Source organism: Struthio camelus, chromosome 1, assembly GCF_040807025.1.
Source record: "Struthio camelus isolate bStrCam1 chromosome 1, bStrCam1.hap1, whole genome shotgun sequence".
NCBI lineage: Eukaryota > Metazoa > Chordata > Aves > Struthioniformes > Struthionidae > Struthio > Struthio camelus.
The window spans coordinates 121132412-121158203 of NC_090942.1; the positions used below are offsets into that span (position 1 = coordinate 121132412).

The window sequence follows — 25792 nt, forward strand, 5'->3', positions numbered from 1 at the left end:
AGTTAATTTCAGTAACAATTACTTGCCCAGCAGACCGTAAGTAAGTAAATAAGGTAGCAAAAGTTAGAATAATGGAGGCTTTCTCTGTTCTGAAATGGCTGCTGGCATCTTGGGGAGAGAACTGAAACCAGAGGAAATTACAGCTTCAGACTTCTTTTCCTTTCTATCGTCTAGAGAGGATTAGACTTTCCAGGTGTATATAACCCCTATGAGCTGGGATCACTGTTCGGTACCGAATACCTAAGCAGGAGTGAGGCAAGTATCCTGCAAAGAAACCCCAGCACTCTGTTAATCCCTCAACATGAACTGGGGACCAAAAGAATTCAAAGAGCCAGTTCCAACAAAAACCAGAGTATTTTGAAAATCTCTTTTTAAAAGAGCCTTACTGAAAGTATGAATTATGAAATCCAGTGACACAAAATAATCATAATGTCATGCAAATACCACATGAAAGAAAGACATAAATGGTGTCATTTCAGAAACCGAAAAGAAAGAAGAGAGTCTTAATAGTGAAATTATTAGAAGATGTGGTGAAATGCTAGTAGGTGGTCAGCCTATGAGACATAAATCTTGCCAAGCTTCAGATGTTAAATTGTGAGGTAGCAAGGGTTTCATTATTCCTGCAGCTGGGAGCTCAGCCTGGACTCATATTCAGGACCAGAAGAGTACTGCTGCAGCACAGAGTCCATCTTTTATTATTGCTAATAATAACCAGACAACTAATAATAAGATAATCACTAATAAAAAGCTTCATCGTTACATATACAGCATATAGATATACCTAAATTATCACCTAAATTGTAGGTAGACTCAACCTTTAGTCTACTTTTTTTATTCTGTGATCACAAAAAAAAAAAAAAGAATTTAATTGTGGCCTGTGGTCAGTGGAAGCTATGTAGGTGAAAAGTTAATTCCTTTTACCACCTTTCACCTATACTCATTTCCTGTACTCCTTTTTCCCTTGTCATTTCTTTTTGGCCTAACTTTGGCTAAAACCTTAATCTAACACAATGTTTTTAAAAGGGCTGCTGATGTTCTCCCTATATGTTTTCTGTTTAAGTTAGGAGTGGCCTTTTCATTCTATATTTGTACAGGACTTAGTATATAGCTCCCAGTTACTACTACATGCCCGCACTCCTCCCTTTCCCCGTGAGGTAAAGGGGAGAACTGGGCTAAACGGGGCGTCCTTCTGTCTGAGGATCCCAGCCACACTCTTCTTCATCTGTTTGTGTTTGCATCAGTTTAGCAGCTGACAGTAAAACTTCACGCTCTGTGCCTTGGAGCTCCACACCCTGATAGCTGTTCAGAGCAGGATCCTAAGAAATTGCCTCTGTAGCCTGTTTTGTGGATTGCGCACTGGGCAATAACACCCGATGGCTGCACGTTTGGGTGGCCGAACTGGCTTTTTGTCGAGGGGATGACCTACATCCATGCTTTGCCCCAGCTGACGCCAGCCACAAACGCCCAGAGCAACCTTCTGATGTCTGGCCCAGGCAAGTAGCAGGCAAGACCTGTTTGAAAGTTATCACTCCTTATCACCAACCTTTTGATGAGCTGTTAAGACTCAGTCTTCCAAGTATGTTCATCTTTAAATCAACATCCCACTCCCTGATGGTTTTCTTTTCACAGGTAAGAGATTTGCTCCCTATGCTTTGCTGCTTTTGTTCTGCTAGATGGTGTTCTGGTACCGTATGTGCCTTGGGCTTGTTTTGATGATTTTCCAACATCAGGCCAGCTGGTGGCTGAGATACCTTCTGAGCCTTTCTTGCCTATGTGAGGCCTGAGCTGTTTGGGTGTGCCATGGTCTGCAAGGAGGCTGCTGCAGCTATCTTGGGTTTCATTTGGGTCCTGTCGCTGCCTCAGTGGCTTGTATGCCACTGCAGCTCAGACTCTGTTGCTGTTTGCCATTGCTCTGCATGGCTACTGGGTAGAGTAGAGTCTTTTTTCAGTTGTCACCCCTGTGATCCTCACACTGCTCCTTGTCTTTCCTTGTACTGCTCCTTGTCTTCTCTAGGTTAGATGATTGTACCTATCCAAAGGGTAAATACACAGCCCGTATTAGCATGTGCCCATCCCCACCTGTAAGCATGCATTAAGCATGTGATATTGGCACTTACGTTTGCAGTGGCTTGCTCAAGTGCCTTTAAAAAAAATCCCATTTTGTGTGAAGAGCTCTCCCCTTCTTCCATGGAAGAGAATGACCTCTGGTACTGCTTGCTTTATGCAATCTGCCTAATCTTAATAGCATCCTATCCTGTACGGTGTCTGGTTGGATGGCCTGGAGCTCCCTACCACAGGTATCATATCCATCACCTACTTCCTTTTGCAATGAACATTCGGTTCTTTTAGAACGTAAGCTCTGTTCAGGAAAACTGCTGCTTTTTACCGAGTAGCACCTTTGCGTTCCATCGTTATCCTGGAGCTTGTTACATGTATTGTAGTCATTTGGATACATTCAGGGGCACAGAATATAAAAGCATGATGCTTTGCATTGTCTAGTTATTGGAGTGATGTCCCTGCTGCAGGCAAAGAAACAATGGGCTGGAAGGGACCTCCCAGTGGAGAATAAGTCTAAGTCCCTGCTGAAAGGGATCAAGTCTCATCCTGGTACAATTGTTTTTCCCTCTCCTATGCTGTGACGTATGCACATACATCTTTATATACTCATTAATCCTACTGGAAATCTAGTTCAAAACTTTGTTGCTGTGATGGTTAGAAGCCATTCTAATTTTTCAGCTAGAAGACTTTCCTAGCCCCTGTTGTAAGATAGGTTCCTCATTTTCCCCCTCATCTTGGTAGAGCTTGGTTCAGTTTGACTTACTCTTTCATGAATCTGGATGTCCAGATCTTTGCAGAGATCTCCTGAGGACCCTGTACAGTGCATTGCGCTGTGCTATGAATACTGTGTGGCCTTCACAGAAGTAACTGGTTTGATGTAAGCTAACGTGATATTTCCTTTTTCTTGAAGCTGTATCAGACACTTGGGTCATGCACTGGGGTTAACACACTGGTCTTTTTTTTTTTTTGTGAGCAGTCACCTCTAGCTATATAAGTAGTCTCGAAGGGTTGGATTCAGCTGACCTAGGCTAAATTAGATGCTTAAACTTTATGGGGCTATGTTAGGCTGTACTCAGAGAGCAGCACTGCCAGAAGGCACGTTGTCCCAGGTGGGTGGGTGTCTGAGACAGGCAAGATGGACCATCCTCAAGGAAAGGTGTCTTTCTTGGCCTCCAGTATTCAGAGACCTAATTTTTCTGGGTGACATTATATGAGGTGCTTTCCAGCTTCAGTGCATAATGTAACACTTGTACCCATTTGTATCACTTTTCCACTATTCCAGTGCTCAAGGTCATCGGTGGTTTGTGGGGTACCCAGTCTGTTCCAAAAAGCACTGGTAGTGCTGCGTTTCTTGCCTCCTGGGCTGGCAGGCTCCATCTGAAGGTCTTTTTGTATCACCATATAGTTCTCTAGCATTTCTCTGCTTGAAACATGTCCTTGTGTTCGACTGCAATGCCAGATAGGACCCGCAAGGCTCCTTCCTGGACTAGTGTGTGATTTCATCTTTGTGAGGGGGAGGAGGAAAACAGGAAAGTCAGCAGACCACATGACTGAGTTGCTTCTAGCTGCCTTGATGCTCTAGATGTCATCTGCTTTTTGATTAATGATGTTCTCTTCTATGCAGTGGGACCCTCTGTGCTGCTGTAGTGCACAGCATCCATTGACTAGAGTGGGGAGGGCTTCATGCCTCTGGGCGGTAGTGGGTCATGGTCTAGCCCAAGTGCATGCAGATTGAATTTTTGCTTTCTCCTCCAGATTTCCTTCCTGTAGTTCTGCCTTCACCTATCTCCAGGTTTTGTGCAGTTTTCTGATCTGGCCACCCACCCTTTCCATCACGTTTTCCAAGTGTCTTTTCTTACCGGAGTGTGTCTGTTTGCAGCTTGGATCATTAGGATGTAAAGTTGATTGATGCTTTATTTTTTACTGTCACTTCTCCTCCCCTATGGGTGCATGGGAATGGTAATCAAAGGCTGCTTTATTCTAGCAACAGAATTAAATCCTCTTGATCCAACGTAATCAGCTGCATTTCAGGTTGTCATTCAACAGGACATAGACTTTTGAGTTTTGTATCTGCTAAGGTCCGCTCCTTCTACTTGCAATTGGCAGGTCTGCTGGTTTGTCTAAAAGTTACATGTACCCAAATGCATAGACTGTGGTATGAAAGAGGAGTAGGATGAAGGGGAGGGAGCGGGAGACATTCAGAAGTCCCAAGGTCCATTTTTCAGCAGACTATCCAGAGGCCAATTTTGCATGTCCTGTAAAATACCCTGCAACTTGCCAGCATAGGATCCTTTCAGTCTTGCATCTAATGATCTCACTGCTGAGATCACATCCTGAGGAACCCAAATATGTGCTCTGAGGGGAGTATAGAGTGGGAATCTGTCTACGGTGTAGCTGAAGGCTGCAGCTGTGGAAATCTTTGTAGCCCTAACTTGGCCCTCCTGCAATGGGGGTAGAGGGCAGAGGAGATGGTTCCTGCTCATGCGGGGTGGGACCATGCTTCCTACAGAGGCAGACTTCACCGTAGACACTTTTCTGGTATAGTACCAGAAGTTAGTGGTATTGGAAGGGGAGCGCTCATAGTTTGTCACAGCTGCATTTGACTCAGTAGAGGCAGACTTCCAGCTTCAGCAGGAGGATGAGGAAAGTCAAAACAGCCCCTCATTCTGTAGATTTCGTATACTTGCTGCCCTTTCTGTCTGCTTTTTTTTTTTTTTTTAATCTTAGCACCATAAAAAGAGAAATGAACTATTTTTAGCAGAATGCTTGTAGTTATATTTACTGTTGCCTCCTTAACCTGAAAGTTTAGCTAGGGTTTAGAACAGAAAGCGTGTTGTTGAGCTTGTATGCTCAAAGTTGTCACTCTTTAAAGTATGGTGATAATGTTTTATGTTCTCTAAACCCTGTAATACTGTTCAAGATAAAAGCTTGAATAGATGTTCCTAAAGTTTATAAATATAAAATAAGATAAATTTCTTTTTGAAATGAAAATCTTTATGGTACTCTAGCCATCAGCGTGCTCAGTTTGTTTGAAAATAAACAAAGAAACAAGAAAAAAACAAATGAGAGAGAGAAATTTTTCCTGAAGAAGTATCTGCATTGAGGTTCACTATTGGGGATGTGACACACAGCAAGAGTTCACACTGGTAAGTACCAAAATACAATTTATGTGCAGGACTCTCAACTACCAACCACATTCTGAATATGAAGGTTTCTGCCATTCAATGGAGAAATTAAACAGCAGCTGGAAACACCTGCTTTAAATACTTGATATTAGCAGACAGGCAGAACTCATAACTGTTTAAAAGTACTGAAACAATTAGTGGTGAAGTGTTTACTTTCTGTCCATTAAAAATCTTTTTTAAATTACAGAAGGATAGGATGCTTTATCTTAAAACTTAGCCTGAAAGTATAATTTCAGCATTTGATATAATCTCAAGGGTGCTCTTAAGAAAAAGCAAGGACTCTTGCTGCTGACTTTTCCCTGAGGCAAAACCTCTCCTGATGCGTTAACATCTGAGGCTGCCACTGCTCGTTGCTGCGGGAGCAGAAGTCAAAATTTTCGTTTAAAGTCCAGTAGGTGGCATCAAAGCAGTTCTGTAAAATTCAGTGTTTGGGTGTACATGCCCTAGCCCTAGGCCACAAAATGAACAGTGTTTAAATGGAGAAAATTCCATGTAATCTCTCTCTTCCTCGCAAAAAGCTTTGGTTTGAACATGACCTTACCCAAATGACACAGCTGTGGTGCTTCTGCGAGCACCACGATGCATCACATACTACTGTAGTGCATTATAGTTGCTTTCAGCGAACTAGAATGACTTGTAACTATGTTTTTATTTTATTTATTTTATTATTATTTTATTCTTACAAAAGTGATATTGCAAATGTTGCATTTTTCAACACTGTGGCACTATAGTAATCTGCATGAATACTGTAGCAGACATGAAAAACATAAATCAAGTTCTGTACCTGCAAGGAAAAGATTACATATTTTTTAAATTAAAATAGTATATCATCACTGAACGCCAACAAAACAAGGCTGACATCTAGAAAATCTCTGTTACACTGCAGCAACTCATGGGTCTCTCTGGGCTTCTGGCCGAGGCTGAGGGAAGTCTCTGTGGGAGCGTGAGAGTGCTGCTGCTCTGTCTTTCTGCGTGATCTGGTCAGCACTGTTTCTCTAAGTCTGTGGAAATTACTATTGATGAGGACTCCTCACAAAAGGTCTTTAATAAAAACACTTCATTCCCTGAAAGCAAAGGCTCTGCACTGAGAAAGCTAACTCTGGGATTTTTATCGTTTAAAATTATGATAACCATGAGATAATATCAATCTTGCTTTGAACACGCGTAAACAAGGAAAGAAAAATCGATGCGTTCATCTCCCGCCTGCATTTTAGTGCGCTAGGTTTGGGCAGAGCAGCCTGAGTGGAAGGAGCATTAACCACAGCCACAAAGCCTGGCCAACTTGTCAGCTCTGCAGGAAGCAGTTAAATGGTGCAGCAACCGCCAAGTGGCTGGCCATGTAAATAATTTACTTTCAGTGATAAGGAGATACTTCTGATATTGTTTTTAAGAAGTTTGATGACCATTTCATTTCAGGAAGGAGCGGTGCATGCATGACTGGGCTCTTAAAAAATGGCTTGGAGGTGTCACAGTGAAGCAGAGGGCAGTGGGATTTTGTCCTGGGGGTCAGGAGGAGAGGGGACAAGCGGGCAGCTCCCCTACCCTTTCTCCTTAGCCACCTCGCAGTGTACAATAGGCCTTCCCAGTGGCATAGTGGAGCAGGGTGCAGAGCTGCTGTTGCACCCGCAGTGTTACGCAGGGCAGCAGTGGGCACCGGCACGCGGTGCGCTAGGTTTAGCCGTGCTGGTGCAGAATGAGCGAGTCCGTAGAAGGAATTAAAGCGAAATAGCTGCTGTTCTCGAAAGTCGCATCTGGGCTTATTTTACAACAGCTTCCTACTCTTGACCCAAGCTTGCAAACTGCTCCTAGTTTTTCAGCCAATAGTTTTGAGCTCCTTTTCTTTGGCCGGAGACCAAACGCACCGTGAAAAAGGAGAGCTGTGAGGGTGGTGTGAGAAGGACGAGCACACAAAAACTATCTGATAGCTGAGGATCGAACAAGGCGCTTGCAGGAAAATTCCAGTTAAGCCTGAGATCGTTGGCTGAGTGAAATAGGAAGGAGGCAGACGCGCAAGGGTGTTCCCAGCTGGACAGCTCTTTCCTTCCCAGTAGGCAGTGGTTCTGCTCCACTTGCTGCATAAACCTGCCTTTTAGCCAGCATAAATACAGGAAAGGAGGTAAAGTAGCTCCCTTGCATTGAAGGAAGAAATGGAATTGGAGTTCAGCTTTAGGGAATCAAAAACAAAAGTTGTACTCCTTGTTCTCCTTTTTATTGTAGCCTCAAAAGGATACATAATTATATAAAAACAAACAAAAAAGCCTTCCCTGCTCCATCTGAAATGTTTCCCCCCCCCCCCAACCCTTCAAAAGGAAGCAAGAAGTCCAGCAAAAACAAAGTCCACTCTCATGAAAATTTTGGATGCATGAAACATTTGAGGTCAAACCTTAAAAAAAACAATTTCTGAGAAGTTTGGATAGAAACTGTTACAAAACAATTCTGACAATAGCTCAGGAGGCAGAGCAACTACGATTCAGGGAGGGCCCAAACTACTGGGCTAGGAACGACGTGGTGTGCGTGACTCTTCCTCACTAAAGGCACTATCATTACTCTTTTACTATAGATGACGGTGCTGAGGCAACTGATCTCTTCAAGGCCACTCAGAAACGCAGAGCTGCTGAATCAAAGCAGTAGCAGCTCCAGGAACTGAATATGGCGCTTTCGTTGCCCTGTTTAATAACCTGTGCATAAGGTCCTGTTGCCTCATGAAATTAGCCTAAGACATGACGGTGCTCGTGCCTGTGAGCTTAGATAATAGTGGAAAGAAGGGTGTGGAGAGCTTTTTCCCTTCCCCGGTATCTTTGAATGAGACCTACACACACACGTACCCACACCCATGCACCCCCAAACACACCCATACACCCAAAAACACCCATACACGAAACAAGAAAGCAAACAAAAAAACCCCTAAAGAGAATGTGAAACAGTGAAAAATTAATGAAAACAGGGAGTGTAGGCTAATAATCCCATCAGGTAATGGCACACATGATTACAGAGAGGTGTAACAGGTTGATACTGTCACAATATACAAACCACTGCCTAGGGCTCTGAAGGCTCTTCTATGCGCAGCTTGAAGTTTTTCTCATCTGCAGCAATAGCTGTCATAATTGTTTGATTAATGAACTCATTAAATCCCAGTGTTACCAGAAAAAGCATATTGACCTCCTGACTGATCACAACTAAAATGTGAATGCCGCTTATTCAAGACACTGGTTAGGCGTTTATTTAAACAGCAGAATAGCACAGAAAACGGCTTTGCATTTTCATGACTTGGCCCACCTCGCCAGCAAGGTTTGGATATTAAGAGAATGTCCCACCAATTGCAGGTGGAGGTCAACTTGCAACATTACCTACAATTACACCAGCATTTACCTGGTCATTAAGATTATAATCAGTTTGGAAATGTGATCCTCCACTGAACCAACAGCAAGACTCCCATTGCCTTCACTGGAGTTAAGCTTTCACCTTGGGTCATCACAAAACACAACAGTGAGGAAGTTAATTAAATTAGTGCATGTACCAAGCACAGCTCCTAGTCATACATCCCTGAATGGCATTGTGGAGGGAGTTTTACTCTCAGGAGAGCTGTGTTGTCTTCTTTTCAGTATTAATGTATGGACAGGTGGGCCTTTTCTGATTCTTTCACTGCTGTATCATGTTCCCGCAAAGTAAAATATTGAGATACAGTCTCACTTCTGTATTAAAAAAAAGCCACCCATTATTGCAAAGTACATTGTCGTATGATGACAGCATCATTCGCTATTGTGCTGCTGAAGCCAGAGCTATAAAGCTATTTCAGTGTCCTGAGTCATGATTTTTGAGTGCTGGTGACAACATGGAAGACTTCTCTGTTTGGAAACTTGAACAAAGACCTTTGACGTGTGTCACTAATGGTTATTCATCCAGTAGGAGTTGTAGCTCCCTGGATTAGATAAGCTGAGTGACAAGAACAGCGTTGTCTTCTGTAAGCCAGAATGGAAGTTGATGTATCTGAAGTGCTTTTAGCTGGCTGTATTCATCCTGGTTTCCTTGCTAGGCCAAAGTATTCATGTTCTGGGCTTTCAGCTAAGGTTACACAAAACTGACTGCAGTGTCTTTGAGCTGCTGGGTCAAAACATGTCAAGTTCTGAATCAGATTTGGTGTTTGAGATCTTTGCAGTCACTCCAGCACGGACTGCTTGCTGTTGTTAGGCTAAGCAAAGGCTTAATAACTGCTCGTGCTATTGTGTGGGCTACCGTAATTTTTCTGTCACTTGCCTCCAGTGCTGTAGAACGGAAAGAAATTGAGCATTATCTGTCCCCACTATGGCTAGTAGAGGCTCTGGGGGTTTGTCCTCCCTTCACCTCCTGCCCGGAGTTCAACCTCTCGTGGGACTAAATGGCTTTCAGCCTCCGAAAGCTAGATGTGGCTCACTCCCTTCATGACTCTGCCTGCCTGAGCAACTGCTGCCTCTCTTCTGCTGTGACGCAAAGTGCTTACCGTAACCGCAGGGGACAGCAAAGCTGGGCAGATGCCCTCAGTTGCACTCGCTAGAGACTGGGCTCCCTGCATTGCACAGAATGCAGCTCAGACGGTAGGACATGATCAACATCCCCTGTACGCTGCGTGGGAGAGAGACAGTACAAAATGTAAAGATCAGCAGCCTCTTGAATTTTGTAGGAGTGTCTAATGCCAGCAAGACTGGCCCATAAAAATACTTCAAAAACCCCATATGAACAAACAATCATCTTAATGCTTAGAGCTGTCTGTTGGAGCATTGCTGGCTAGAGCAATGCTTAATCCCCCATTATATTCATTTCCTCAGTGCTCAAACTGTTTACTTTTTTGATAGGTTACTAGCAGGCTGAGCAGCATAAAGAGAAAAGGATTCGCTGTTGACTACTTTAGCCATTGCAAAAAGAAAGAAACAGTAGTGCTGTAGTAAATTTTCTTCCCAAGTAGTGGCGAGATGTTTAAAAAGTTTGCACTTAGAAACAAGACATGAGGTTGCTTCTGTAACCTCTCCAAGGCTGCCGGTCCCTCGGCTTCCTGGTAGCCCATTTGTCCTTTCAGCTTAATAACAATCTGGGACTCATTGCCTGCTTCGCTTCTGTATTTGTCATGGTAACATGTGTCTTGATCTGGATCCCTGACTCTACCTTATGGACTTTTCCCCAGAAAAGCAGATTGGAACTGCTGTGTCCGACTCCCTGAAATTTACTGTCACCAAGGCAATGTAGGATAAAACAAAGCAACGGCTGTGTTTCCTTAGCTCCAGCAGGAGAAGTTAGAGGGAGCCAAAATTTTAGTATTTAATGCCCAAGAGAATATAGTAATTGAACAGGAAAAGTTTATCCTGCTGTCACTCTTGATCACATAGCTTTCTGAATGTTACGTTAACCCTGATAAGATCATTTATTTTTCCCTATCAAAGGCTGAAAGAATGTAAATGTCAAATTATTTATAGGAACTGGTGTTTTGGACACTTGTACTTTATTTCTCAAAACACAGCAAACTCTTAGTGTAAGGTTATTTCTTTACTGACTTAGGCTAATGGTTTAAATTCCTCCATAATAAATTATTTAAGATCCCAAAGCATACACTGAATGATTTTACACCTTACAGTGTTAATGCTACTTTCCATTTGAAAAGCCCCCACAGACCATGATGCAGTGGAAGCATCACACGTGGCATTTTTTGCCTGGGACAAATTTCACTCAAACATTATATGCAAGCACAGAACTTCACCCCCTGAATAAAAGAAAAGCTGACTTTTCAGTTCTTGTGTAACGCTGCAATTATTATGGCTGAGAACATCTGCTTTTATAAATGAATACTTAATATATTACTTTTTCTGTCCCATCTGTTTTCCTAGACCAGTGTTTGTTCTAGATTTTGGGAAGTCATCGGTCCTGTTTTAGGTTGGCCGCTTCCCGGGAGCACCCTGGATGGGAGCAGGTTCCCTCCGCACGCGGCTTGGTGCCGCAGCCACCCCTCTCCTTGCACAGTCATGGGGGCTGGGCACAGGCTGCAGCATGATGTTGCACCAGGTTTTGCACCACATCACGTAAAAGACAGGATGTGTGTTAACATCCTTTGAGAAAAAACGGTGGTGTCGTATATTTAGTTCTGTTTTGAAGCACACACGCTAGCAGCGTTGGCAGTCATGTCATTCTTATGAAATACACAGTAGTTTTCAGCCAAATATCATTCTTGTTGTAAACTATACAGCGCTACAAAGCAGTGCTCTGAGTAGGAGGAAAAATACAAGAGTAGCTTTTATGACCAGCTCTCATTTTTGCCACCTACAAAACAAGACTTAGATATCCAATACAGTGGTCCAGCTGTTTTAGCATTTCTAAAAGTTTCTATTCCCAGGCAGTGTATAAGGCGATAGGCTATTTTGTTTTTTGCTAGCACAAAAGCTAGCAGTTTCATAATAGCAAAGGCAGAAAGAAGCAGAGAGTTATCAGAGGAGGCTCCTTCAGGTTGATACAGAGAGGAGAAGCGTTTATCGAGCGAGACGAGGATCATTGCTCTTACGTTCCTCGAGCTCCATGGCAGAAAACTGCTCATTCCAGACTGCAGGCTCATTTCCAGACATAGAGCTCTTTGTGAAGGTGAGGTTTTTAAAGCAATCTAACAGCAGTATTTGTTTATGGACAACTTTTTGCTCTATTTGAGATTAATTTGATAGCATTGAGAAAGGTGAAAGAGCAAGCAGAGCTGGTTTCATTACTGCCTGGCATTTGGTCATATAAAGACCACCTGCAAGCATAATAAACTAACCCGTTAACTAAGTAAATGATACACTTGATTTTTTGCTTTTGTACCCTTAAAGCAAGTTTTAAAACTCCACACTTTAGGAGAATCATGAAAAAAGCCTGAAAAATCAGACCTCTCATCTGTTACACCACCACCGTGCAAAGCCTAACGCAGCCGGTAACAACTACACAAGGCTTCAGCTCCTTCTAATGCAACCTCTAAGCAAAATGCAATACGGAGTAAATTAGAGCGACGCTTCGGCGGTGACACGTATGGCGAGTGCCAGCCTCTGTGCTGTACACTAGCAGGTGATGATTTGTTTAGCCAAAATGAAAGGTCATCCCGACTGGTGCACGCAGGAAGAGAAGTTACGTGACTTGGGTACAGTCACGCTTACGTATGAAAAGAGGGGGCTCTGGGTCTACAACTAGGAGATGGCCTGCGCCTCAGCCACAGGGCAGCCGCGTGCTCTTCTCCCCTCCTTTACATTTCCCTGAGCTATTAGACGTGGTTATGTGGCATTTGTGCTTCGTTAGTCCGCCGCTCAGCAAAGCGCCGGGACTTGCATGTTCAGCCGAAGCAAGGCCATTGTGCAACTTCCTTCCCTCTCCCTGGGCCCCCGCAGTTGTTCGGTTGAAAACACTTAATTATTTGATTTATTCTGTTTATTCCCTTAAGTGCTTCAGGCATTACTTCTCAATTTATGCTGGTAAATCTTTTTATACCTGTTTCCTGTGATCGTAAACTGATTTAAACTGTTTTAATCTTGCCATGATTTAGGTAGATTTATGTACACTTGGACAAATGAGGTGGAGACTTTTGTCCTCGGAAAGAATGCTGTGATTCCAATTTTGTTTTTTAAGTTATGAAAAGATTCATTACACATTTTTAAGGAAAAAATACATCTCCAGGATGACAGGATCATTCATCATATCCATGTGCATGCTGGGAGAAGGGTATAAAGAAAATTTGCATGCAAATACATATTAGTAGAGATGAGTAACGTGTATACATACTCACAGCAGATCTGGATTTTCTGCTTTTTTACTGTATCTGCTATCAGTATTTGCTATTATAGATGTACATATACTTTTTCTTTTTAATTGTAGGCTGGCAGTGATGGGGAAAGTATTGGAAATTGCCCATTTTCTCAGCGTCTTTTTATGATTCTGTGGCTAAAAGGTGTCATATTTAATGTCACAACCGTGGATTTGAAAAGGTGAGATTACAATAGGAGTTGTTATTTTTCAGAGCAACTTTACCAAAATGGTGATTTTAAAGGGGAGTCTCTTCTGATGGATTTGAAAAGCACAAGCAAATTAGCAGACATTATTTACACTGTGACCTGGTATTATGACAGCAGTTTGTATGCCTGACTCCTCTTTAAATTAAGTTCACTAATATAAAGTGGACTAACTGCTTTGAACCATTTGAGATTTTAATCTATATTGCAGTAGGTCTCTGTAACATAAGACTGCAGCTTTAGCTTTTCAGAGCACATTCAGGTATGGGCTAGCTAATTCTCGCAACACCAGCGTGAGACAGTTGGCTCTGTTTTACTTCATAGGTAAAATAGATAATAATCTGTTATTTTGAAGTTGAAACAGTTCGTTGCAATTAAGTATAGAAATTGAAAATGTAGTTCCTGTCGTGATTAACTCGGTTTCTTTCCTCCCATTAGAAAACCTGCAGACTTGCAGAACCTAGCCCCGGGAACAAACCCCCCCTTCATGACATTTGACGGCGAAGTGAAGACCGACGTCAATAAGATTGAGGAGTTCTTGGAAGAAAAATTAGCGCCGCCCCGGTACTGTATCCCCAACTACTTATTTTGCTTTCAGCCCCTGATGGCCTTCAACAGAGGTCAGTGACAGAGTGCCCTTTGGTTTCGGCAGGTCAGGCCCTTGATTAGCTTCATGTGTTATAATTTGCGTGCGAAGCTTAGGAGGGGCCGGCCCAGCCGCTGCAGTTGAAGTTGTTGGGAGCAGCGACTCCAAGGGCAGTGAAACACAGCCGTGGCCTGGTGCTGCTGCGTAAGGGCTGGCCCCGGGGTATGCCCCGGGACACTGGTTGCGCTCTTCCTGCTGCCTTCGCCTTTACCCCACGTTTATGTTATGCTACTAGTCACTCCCAAGGCATGAAATCCACCCTACTGCAGCAAGTATATGCAGAAACCTGCATACCATTGCAGAAACCTGACCTCTTTTCCTCCATCTGTGTGTGTTTGAGGTTACCCTCTTCACACTGTACAAATAATTATGCTCACTGGGAGCAAGTAGTTAAAAAAAAACACTAGTGAAAGCCACCTGTGTCCTAGGAGTACTGGGGGAAGGAGTGTCAAAGCTCATTTTGGGTGGCTAGGTGGGCTAACCTTAGTACACACTAGGGGCTGGGTTTGGGACTCGTCCTTCCCCACCCCAGCAGCTCTTCCCACTTCTCCCAAAAGTAGCTGTCCCACCACCAGCAGCATCTGATCCCCCACCCATGCGCCATTTCTCCCCCAGGACAGCAGCTGTCCTCCGCGACACTCCCACCTCAAGCAGCCAAACCTGACTTCAACCATGCTAGCAGCCATTTCCCTTCGCTTTTTCCCTCCTATTTGCCCCTGACAACAGCAGCTTCTGGCCTGGCCATGCTGAGCTTGCTCACGCATGAGTGCGAAAGACGAGGGGGTAGGGAGGAGCAGCACTCGGTGCTGGTGGGGACTTTCCCTCCTCACAGCAGGAGCCACCCTCTGTTCAGCCTTGCCCCGGGCCCACAGGAGGTGGCCTGGAAGAGGCGTTGGGTTGTCTGGGTGGCATCTATAGCATGAACTGCCATTTCCCATCTCCCTCAGGAAAAGGAGATGAGCCTATGGTTTAGGTACGGGCCAGAGGCGATCCTGGCCAAATGATCTTCATTTTAGGATGCTTCCCTCCGGAAGCCCTGTGTAATCATATGTCGTTTGCAAAGGGGTGATGCTGCAGTTTAAATGATGTATGTTAAATAACTAATGGAGATTAAAAAAAAGTGGCTAGTCACATAACTTTTTTTGTTTCTTTTAATTCCTCAGGTATCCCAAACTTGCACCAAACCACCCTGAGTCTAACTCTGCAGGAAATGATGTGTTTGCAAAATTCTCTGCGTTCATAAAGAACCCAAAAAAAGATGCTAATGAAAGTATGTGCTATAGTCCTTTTATTGACCCTGGTCGTTTCTGGAACAAATTAGACTGTACAGTTCTAGCATACTGTGCTGTAGATATCCCATTTGCTACTTAGGGTAAGCAGTCATTTCCCAGAGCATAAAAGCTTTGGAAATCTGGGCCCGTTGCCTCTCTTAGTCGGGGATTCCCGAAGTTAGTTTGCTCAGTACCACTATCAGCATGGGAACACCCACTCCAGCTCCTGCCAGGTTCTTCAGCTCCCAGGCCTATAGCATTGCACCTTCCCCACGCCTCTGCCTGCTCGAAGTAGGACCTTAGCTTCAGGTCTGCCACCTGCCATCCTTCTGTTGCCCTTCTCCTCTGTTTGTGTCAGTAATGAAGGCTCTAAACCCATGGCTCTACCTTCCCATGCCCATCTCTGGAGTAGGATCCTCAGGATGCTGGATTAACTTCTCCGTCCTCCAGCTCGCAGTCCTGTTCCCCTTCCTGTTTCCTTCTCCCCTTGCCATAGTTGTGCACTGGCACCGCTAGCCTAGGCAAACCACAGCCAACCCTTGCCCAGCCCCTGCTGCCTCCACCCCGCTCCTCGGTGCTGCGAGAAGAGCAGGGCACCCACAGGCGGGTTTCCCATGCACTCCAGCGCGGCACCTTGCCACCTTGCCGCTGTCGCCCCAAGCCTCACCATCTCTGGTCCTGCTGCTGTGCCACTCTGCACGAACACCCCCCATATGTGTTTCAGGAGCTCTTTGTGGTTAAGCAGACCCAGTTTGGATTTCTCAGAACCAAACAGAGCTACTTATAGCTCTTATCCCAGTATTAGGTGTTAAGCTTAGGATAAAGGAATTGCAGGAGTTGGCATGGTGGGGTGTCTGGAAGCTGGACTGGTGCCAGGGAACAGAAGGCAGGAGTTGCTGGGTGTCAAGAGAGACCTCAGAACAGTCTTGAATGACCTTTTTATTGTCTTACCCTAGATTTGGAAAAATCTTTGCTTAAAGCCCTGAGGAAGCTGGACAACTACTTAAATAGCCCCTTGCCAGATGAAATTGATGCTTACAGCACCGAGGAGATCACTGTTTCCAGTCGGAAGTTCCTGGATGGAGATGAGCTCACCTTAGCAGATTGCAACCTCCTACCAAAGCTCCATATAATTAAGGTTTGCACTTGCATTTCAACATTTTGAAGAGGAGGGAAACACAAAAACCCAAGTTCACTTCTAGAAGGCAGAGGAATCCTGTATCTTTTCTGAAGCTGCAGAGCAGTTCTGTAATTGTGGGGACAATGAATGCTAACACACAAGGCCATTTTATTACAGCAAAGCTAGGCAGATCCTCAGATTGGTGACTCTACAGTTAGAATATCTGTTTTCATATTTGGGTCATGACTGCACAGGTATTCAGTGAGTGAGGTACTATATTCAGTGCCATAGAGAAATGTTTTCATTTGCATTTCACTTGCAGAGTGCCATGGAACAATAAGATTAAATGATTCTTGTCCATGCCAGTTCAAGAGGTCAGCAACTGGTGAAGTCCCAACTTTAACCCAAAACTCCTGCTTTGTTGAACATCACCAGTAATACCAGTAACACTGGCAGGGGACCCAGCACCCAGCCAAGGCTCCGCTCCTAGCCCCTTTTTGCAGGGCTGTGGAGTATCCACACACCTCTAGCAGTGCTGGGGACCAAGGGTTTTGCTACAGCCTGTCCCTAGGCTGCTTTAGAGTCAACCAGGCGCTGGAAGAGAAAAGGCCACTTTGGAAATTTATCTGGTTTCTATACAAAAAAGGTCACTTCCGAAAGCTGTACTTTTGTCAGAAGAGGAGTGGATTGAATTGTTTCCTGACACCTTCATGAGTGAAAACTATCCCAGGAGACCTCATGGTTGAAACTAGTCCACAGGCAGCAGCAAGAGAACAAGCCCTTTCCCACTCCACGAGGCACCTTTCAGAGGTCAGGTGCGATGCACACAGCTAAGCATTACAGGTCGGGGCGGGTCAATAGGGCCCATGCAAAGGGAATGTTCGCCTTATGTCAGGTGAACGTCTAAAGGATGGTGGAGAATGACTGTCAAGCCATCCTCAGTGATCTACAGGGAAGTGTTAGCTAATAGCCACTAGTTGTTTTCCCTAGCTATGTGAAATTTAGTATTTTAATTCCAATTTTTCCTTTCTGTTTCAGTGGAAGTTTCCAAGTGTGAGCCAGTTTATTACTGTAGGAGTATTCTGTTAATTCTGGTTTGTGCTAGTTCTCTTGCTGTTTTAAGCTCCATCTCCTCCAGCAGGTGTGGTCTGCTGGCATAAATCTAGCAGTATATTTACACTAAATAAATCCTTTTGAGCGGGTTAGCTAGTTAGTGAGTTTTCTTCATCCCATGTCTTCTCTTTCTTTTTTTGTCTTTTCTTCTCCTTTGCTCCCACCAAAAAGTATATTGTAAATGTGAAAGACTTACTTACAAATGGAGAATAAAAAATGTATATAAAAAGCAGATTTATTTTATGCAGATCATATGTGTAATAATCTTTTTATTTTTTCTTTTAATAAAAGGTTGTTGCAAAAAAATACAGAAATTTTGAATTTCCACCTGAAATGACAGGGATTTCAAGATACTTGAACAATGCATATGCAAGAGATGAATTTACAAACACTTGTCCTGCTGATCAAGAAATTGAGTATGCATATTTGGATGTTGCAAAGAGAATGAAGTAAATGGAAGATGCTTCTGTTTGTCATTCCTTCTGAGATTTAGATGGGCACCAGCCAACATGGAAAAAAACAAAACAAAAAACCTGTACACTCTGCAGTGTAAGTTCTGTCATTGGCCAATCCTTCTTTTACAGTAATTGTACAGCATTATTTGCTAATTCTTAAATTATACATGTATATGTTTGTGTGTCTGGGCAGATGTATACACACACAAATGTGTGTACTGCATTCCAAATTAAAGACAGATCAATGTTAAAGCATTTGTTGAAGTTAGGGGAACAGTGTAGGTCACACAATCAGAGAAAAATTACAGACTAGTGACTTATGCTAAATTACTGAATTTTGGGAAGAAATAGCCCTGTTTCTCACACATATTTAACCTGTCGTTATTGCTGCCTCGGATCTGTTTCATATTTGTTGCCAAACTTCACAGTTACCAGGAGGGTTTCTGTTTGCTTCTCCGTAAGTATCAGAGGGCTGCAAGCCAATTCTTGGCATGCCCGCAGCAACCCTGGTTTATCCAGGAGAAAGGCCATCTGGTAGGTTGGACCACACCTGCCTTCCCAGAAGCCCTCTCCTCTCTGCTAGAGACCTGTAGAGCAGGTTGATGAAGAACAACTCCTTTGCACATTGTATGAGTCCTTCTTCGGTATTTATCCTGCCTTCTCCTTTCTCAGGGCTGCACAACCCACCCAGCCTCCTCCAGTCCTGGTGATCCCCATCAAAGAGGGGAGCACAGACTATCCCTAGCCTGTAGACTATCTAATAATAAATATTTGATAAGGGAGGAGCGAGAGGCTTGGTTGTCACTGTGGAGACAAGGAATGGGAGAATATCTCTTCTCAGCTACTGAGGGAGGATCCTTCTTTCCTGGCCTTCCATGACTCCCATTGATTTTAGAAAGCAAAGAGGAGGAGAAGGGCTAAGACAGAAATAGTCCTTTTCCACTCTCTCCTGATGGTTGAGCTCCAGTGTACTGGATTTCCCGAGGCAGTTGTTAGGCCTTCATTGATAAGAGCTTTACAGCTGATCAAAGAGCTGTCTACCAGGGACAAGACAGACACTGCTCCAGCTGTAGGGTGGGGGATGCATTAGATGAGCCCCTCCAGCCTTGCAGGAGTCTGGTTTCAAGGCAGTCAGTACTAGTGAGAAACATCCTCTAGCCTGGCGTCTGGGAACACAGTGTTAGAGATGTTTGGCCTGTGAGAAGGTACATTCCCAGCTGCTTTCTGCTGAGCAGGCTCTCAGCAGGCAAGTAGGAGTAGAGGGTGCAATGCTGTAGTCATAGGGTCATCTGGAAATTTCCTTTGGATGTATTTTGCCTGTGTGTACAAAATAGATGTGAAAATGGCTAAAATAAATAGCCTATGTTAATGTCTATGTCCACAAAAAGACTGTTACAGAATAGTCATTCATCTTTGCCCTTATCAAACATATACCTGCTTTCTTACAAAGCATTACTTATGGTAACAGTAGGTGTCAGGTATATTGTGTCTGCGATATTTTGCTCCTACACACTATATCTATGCACACATCATCCTATACACTACAACTGTGAGTTCTGTTGCAAATATCCTATCACAATTGTTTGTAAACAGCATTAGATATGGAGTTTTAATTTGTCTTCTTTAGAGAACAGACACAATATCTTTCCCCTCCCTCCCTCAGTTCTGAGTTTATATATTGGGGATGATAGCTGAGCAGTCACTCATCAAATATTACTAACTGCTACTTTGTATTTTCAAATACATATATATATAAATAAAATATATAAGATATAAAATCTATGTACTCTTTTCATATGCCTTACAAATTTAAATAGAAAATACAGAAATTCATAAGTAATTCGACCAGTGTCCTGTCTTTCTTTCCTTAGTAATTTCCTAGCAAGATGTACTGTTAAGAGTGGCCTGAATTTTAAGAAATAAGAGGCAAAGTTTAACCAAACTTTGATCCATCTTTGAGGAATCACCTATGTCACAGACCTCCAGTCAGAGCTGGGGAACAACATATACATGCCAGCTGTGTCTGTTACTGCTAAATTAAAAAAGATGGGGCCAGGACATAATCCCTAGCCTCAAAGCCACCTGGCACAAACTGTCCCACATCCATGCTGGTTAGGGCTGGCCCCTTTTGTAACAGTTTTGCCTTGTAGAAGACCACCTGAGTTGACTTGAAGTAGAGAGATTGACCACACTGCTCAAGCAGAAGTCCAAGTGCACAAGCTCACTCCCCGACCTGCTCCTTTTCTCAGTATGAATGTAGTTATGGCTGCTTATAACCAGTAAATAAAGCAGATCCTGGCCTACTCTCTGGCCCTAAGAGTGTGTGGTAATGTATGGTTCACATCTGCGCAGCCAAACTCTACCTCCTGCAAAGAAGGCACCCATGCTGGTAGCGGGGAACAGCACTGATCTCCAAATCAGGCCTGCACATTGATGAGGGTGATGCTATTTAGCACAATATTAGTAACAGAAATACTAAGATTGGAAAGAATGAATGGAAATGTGTGTGTGAAACCACTAGAAGAAACTAAGCAACCTGGCTTGAAAAACTGGACTGGAGGTTGACGGCTGCAGGGCGTTGTAGCAGTGACTTCACCCAAAGGACCAGATAGCAGGAAGACGAAGAACAGGCTGAAGCCCAAAGTAAAGGTAAAGAGATGAAGAAGAACTGCATGGGAACCGTAAAATACACAATCACAGAATCACAGAATCACAGAATGGTTGAGGTTGGAAGGAGCCTCTGGAGATCATCTAGTCCAACCTCCCTGCTCAAGCAGGGTCCTCTAGAGCGTATTTCCCAGGATCGCGTCCAGGCGGGTTTTGAATATCTGCAGCGAAGGAGACTCCACTACCTCTCTGGGCAACCTGTTCCAGTGCTCTGTCACCCTCACAGTAAAAAAGTTTTTACCCTGATAAAGAAACCAAAAGGGCAATGAGCCTCAGGAATTTTTTTATTTGCCTTTGAGTAATGAAGGGCGAGACAAGATCCTGAGCCATAAGCTCCCAAACAGATCCCTAAAGGGTATAAAAGGCACATCCAAAAATCTGTTTGTTGTCACCAATGAAGAGCAGTGAGCAGAAGCAGCCAGGCAGCCCCTTGCCTGCCACCTCCCACAGAGCCACCCTGCCCAGCCTTCCCCGGGCTCATATCTCAGTGCGAGTGAAATGATGGGAAACCAAATGTGAGTAAGTTGCATTTAAAATAAATATCACCCTCCTCTTCCATAAGGCCTCTTCCCTTGGACGGATGGCCACATATGACCTGGCCTTACCTGCTCTCCCCACAGTTGAGCCTGGGGCCAACGGTGGCTCTGGACTGGGTGTGCCAGGGCTCAGCGGCAGCCCATCACCGTTAGTGCCCATTGACTGGAAAGCGCTAGTAATGCCCTTGCACGAAATGCCATAGGGCTGTGCAAGATGGCCGTGTTTATGCTTTATATACACCAGGACAATTCTTCTTGCTTTAAGATCTTTCATTTAGCCTCCTTTCCCCTGTCTTATTTTTCTAAGGCATCATCAGACTCACACGCCTGCATTTTCAGTCCTATCAGGCTGAGGGAAAAACCCTCAGATACCCAGGGAGCAGAGGGCTTCTTTTCTTAAAATCTGACATCGCTATTTGATTAAATGCTTGTGGCCACAGATAGCTTTGAAATCTGATGTTTTGTGGTTTCCCTACTCCTCTTGCTCATCCAAAAGAAGAGGTTCATGGCTCCAGCCTTCTACAACGACTTGCATGGCACCTACAACACTACCACAAACAATACATTACAGTCGGTGTTTGCATATTTCAAGCAACACAGTGAAAAAGATATGGGCAGAGATATTAAAAAAAAGAGAAAAGAAAAGCAGAGTTGCATACAGACTCCAACTTTGATGTGAAACTTACTGACATTCTCAATAAAAAAGGAAAGACCTGTATCACTGACTGCCAGTCAGGAAAACAACACTTTCACGTGTGCACATAACCAAAACCATTCATCTACAGGTAGAAGTTCTTAATAATTTTCTGCTCTTTCTGATGAGTGTATTCTTATGTATTAGTCAAATATGAAATAGTTATCAAATAAAGTGTGAGCTTCTAACAGACTTTAATTGCAGAATGGGTTGATTTGCAGCTGAAAGGAAAAAGGATTTTCTGCACCTCACTGGGATAGTCCCAAATGGAAAGTGGAGACTGAAGCAGAAATGGTTATTTACTTATTTAAAAGCAAATGGCAAAAGACCCTTAGAATAAAGAATTCCTTCCTAGAGATCGCAGAAACATTTCCTCCACCTACACGACCCACTTTTTAACCTCAGGCTTTATCTTCTTTGGTGAAACACCTCCTCTTAACGTCTCTCTTCCCAATTGCCTCCCAGTGAGAGCTACCACCTGCTCTAACCCTTCCATAACCAGCCTCTATTCCCCAGCGGAGCAAGTTCTTACCCCTCATCTTACCTCATTCAACCCAGCTGATATTTTTCCAAGTGGTTCTTCAAGCCACATTCACCTCTTTAGAAAAGGGCAGTGTAAGTGTTTTGGAACCTGCTCAAATGAAACTAGCAGAAGGACCAACAGGTTTTTCTCCCACCTCTTCAGGAGCAAAATATGATGGAAAATAGTTCTGGTGGCAAGTCTGCAATTCTGCCTGAATGCAAGCCATTGGCCAGATATGCTAAGAGAGTTAACTGTGCAGGGGAAAAACATCTGGACTTGTACGCTGACACCTGTGATGGAGTGAGAGAGGGCTGTTCTTGAGGTCTTCATCATCATACCATTAAAAAAAAAAACAGCTCCCACCCAATTTTCTTTCTGCTGTTGGTCTCGCTCATGCTGAGACTGGTCTGATAAAAGCCCTCAAGAGGGGCAAACCAGCAGAGCCATTGATTCGCTCTCAGGGCAGACCCTGGTTCCTGCTGCAATCTGCCATGGGTGCTGGCAGGTCCCAGCAGGCTAGTCACCATGCAGCGGCGCAAGGACCAGCTCCCTGACACTGACCCTGTGAGGGCTCCACCCTTCAATGCACAGCCTGCACATCACCTCCTCCATGCAGCTGGATCTGAACTGAATCAGCCCCCAAAGCGTGGATCAGGCAGGCAGAGCCTGGAGGTTTAAATGTGCCTGTGTGAAAACTTTGATGTTAGGAGGAGTTTGTTTGTTTGTTTGTTTTCACTCCTTGCTTTTGCATATGGTTGGTGCCTGTTCTCACTGCCCAGGCTCACATGAGTAGGCCTGCTGATGTTCTCAAACAGGGGGAGAGACTGCCATGGGACTATTCACATAGCAGCTGGGCTGGAGGAAGAAGCGGGGAACTGAGCTGCTGCCCCATCCTCCTAATATGCTCTGCTGGGAGAAATAACTGTGCAGGTACTTTACAGAACAGCTCTTCCTAGCCCCAAATATTTTGTTATGTTTAATGGAAGGCACAAAACACAAAGTGGTGTGTATTTATGAATGTGTGGAGGAGGGAGATTTTGTTCCTTTCTCCGGCTGGGCCATACCTGACCACATACCTGATTCCAGCCACGGCAGATGTAGCTGTATGGACTTTCAGAACCTAAAGAGGGACATGTGTGAGAAAGAAGCATGATTCCAAACTTGTCGAGCCTGAAAGCATTGGCTTGCCTGCCACCCTACCTGGGGCTGCCTTCACTTGCTCCCTGAATCCCTGTGTGACTGCAAGGGCCGTGGCACGACACAAGTTCCCAGAGCTGCTCCACTGCGGACAGTTTTGGCATTCCCCTGCTCTCTCTGCCCCTCGACCCCTGGCCAGGACAGAAAGCAAGGCAGCCCCAAGTTCCCCAGGCAAGAACATGCTGAATAAGTGCAACTAGTCCTTAGACAAAAGGCAGTTGTGACTGCTTTATTTTAAATTGCACATGGGGATGATTTAGACCCTCATCTCCCTCCACCACACATCCCTGCAGTTAAAGTGCTTGCCCACCCTGCAAAAGAGGTTGTCAGGGGAGACAAGTCCTACCTCATCCCTCTGTCAGATAGCACACTGCAAGCACCAGCTTGTTGGCCACCTTGGGTAGGGGTTCTCCCAATCTCTCCTCTGGGAGCTAAAAGCGTTCAGGAGGGAGGCTTTGGTGCACCAAGTGCTTTGAAGCTCTGCAGACTGAAGAACTGACGGAGCACGGGTCAGAGGGATTAAATGACTTCTGGCTGTGACACTGGGTTTTATAAAAGTAATACTTAGGAGATTGCAGCCACCTCAGAGGATGATAAACATTGATTTGCTATGTCTTTCCAAATCTTCTGCAAGAGCAGAGGGACCCTGTATTTCCTCATGATGGCTATGCTTGCATTGACAGTTCACCCTTCTCTCAGAGTTCCCGAAGTACGCTGAAACAGCAGGTATCTACAGGTAGACCTACCCTAGTGTGTGTAAAATCTGAATATAGTGTATCATCTCTAGTCATCTGAAAGCTAAACATGTGCAAGTCATGCTTTGGAAGCCAAACTTACATTGAAAAAATACAAAACAGCCCCCCTGCTCTCCAGGCTTTGCCCATCATTATAAATGGTTTCAGTTCCCATCTTGATTGGCACAGCTCTGCCAATTCTTCCTGGCCTGCTTATTTCTTTAAAGGTGATGGCATTAGAGCCAGAGCCAGCAGCCCCTTGCTTGGATGCAGGAAAGGAAGAGCTATCTAGAAACACTCATCTCACCACCATCACTAACTTCAGACTTGTGGGATAACAGCAGAAGCAGGGCAGAAATGGAGGTGGCTTTTATTCAAACATGTTGATGTCCCCAGTTGTGCCAAGGCTTATAGTTGATAGGGGGAAGGCATATTAAAGCACTTTACCTTGCTGCTGTGAGAAGTGACCCAGCAGATCAGAAAACTGCAGTGGCTTCATTTGTTCTGGAGCTGGGGGGTGGGGAGAGCTAAACTGCCTACAAAATCCCATGGTAAGTGAATCCATATCTACAACATGTTTTGAATTGGCAAAAATCCCTTTGCTAACATTGGAATTATTCTATTTTTAAAAGACCATTGAAAGATTTTTCAACAATTTACTGGAAAATAGATTAGGTGAGATGAAGGGAGAGATTGTGTTTCATTTTTAATAGCAAGTTTGTGGAAACTGAGCTACTGATTTCCAAATGCTTATTAGCACAAGTAGTCTTCCATGTAGTGTTGCTTGTAAAAAATTGTTTTTATTATATTATCATTTTAAATACAAATTTTTATGTTTCCCTTTTAAATACCTATTATACGCAAGGCAAATATGGTCAGATAGTTACTTTATTAATTGTTCTTCAATCACTTGTTTAGAAAAGTCTTCAAGGTTTGAAGATTTCTTTGTCAGCTTCAAATATCTTGGGGATCAAAATGGCCAGTCGACTTGAAGGTTAAACACTACTTGCGCTCAATGCAGTATTTCCAAAAACAAGCTGAAATTAAATCAAATGCAGAGTAACTAACTGTAACATATTTCCCCCCATGCATCCTTTTTGGAAATGTCTTCCAAGCAATGAAAAAACAATCCTCTTGAAAGCAAATTAGTATCCATCATCCACATCCATCCATATCAGCAAGCTACTTGTGTGAGCATAAGCAAGTATCTGAATCTCAATAGCTCTTTACAACTTGCTGAAGTTTAGTTTAAAAGCCACATCTGCTGATTATTTATAAGCTGTCAAGAACCAATAATCAACTGCTGAGGTGAGGCATCACCCTGAAAGTTCACCTCAGCAAAGACTATCCACTACATGATAGAGCCTTGACTAGGTTAGCAAACTTTCCCCAAAACCAGCCACCTGCTGGTTACGTGCTGATGCCACGTAATCACTATCATCCCCACCGAGCTGCCCATGGACCCTTAAAAGCTACTGAAAGACTTAGGGTGGTTCTGTGGACCCTTAACCATGACTTCATTGACCACATGTGAGAACTGCTACCCTGAGCACTGAGTTTCAGCGTTTTTGGTTAAATCACACTGATGAACTAAAACAAAAATAAATG

The 25792-nt window shown here is 43.9% G+C and overlaps 1 protein-coding gene across 2 annotated transcripts in view; it reads left to right on the forward strand.

Moving 5' to 3' along the window:
• Positions 1 to 19621, forward strand: part of CLIC6 (chloride intracellular channel 6) — a 30560-nt gene extending 10939 nt beyond the window's left edge. Inside the window, exons 1-6 of one of the 2 annotated variants that reach the window (XM_068913323.1) lie at positions 11718 to 11840; positions 13095 to 13204; positions 13667 to 13792; positions 15038 to 15144; positions 16102 to 16283; positions 17670 to 19621. In XM_068913323.1, the coding sequence (XP_068769424.1) occupies positions 11778 to 11840; positions 13095 to 13204; positions 13667 to 13792; positions 15038 to 15144; positions 16102 to 16283; positions 17670 to 17831 (750 nt within the window). In that variant the 5' untranslated portion in view covers positions 11718 to 11777 and the 3' untranslated portion in view covers positions 17832 to 19621. Of the gene's footprint in view, positions 1 to 11717; positions 11841 to 13094; positions 13205 to 13666; positions 13793 to 15037; positions 15145 to 16101; positions 16284 to 17669 lie in introns of those variants that run through there. The other variant, XM_009667638.2, reaches the window with a different exon arrangement.
• The last annotated feature ends 6171 nt before the right edge of the window (positions 19622 to 25792 follow it).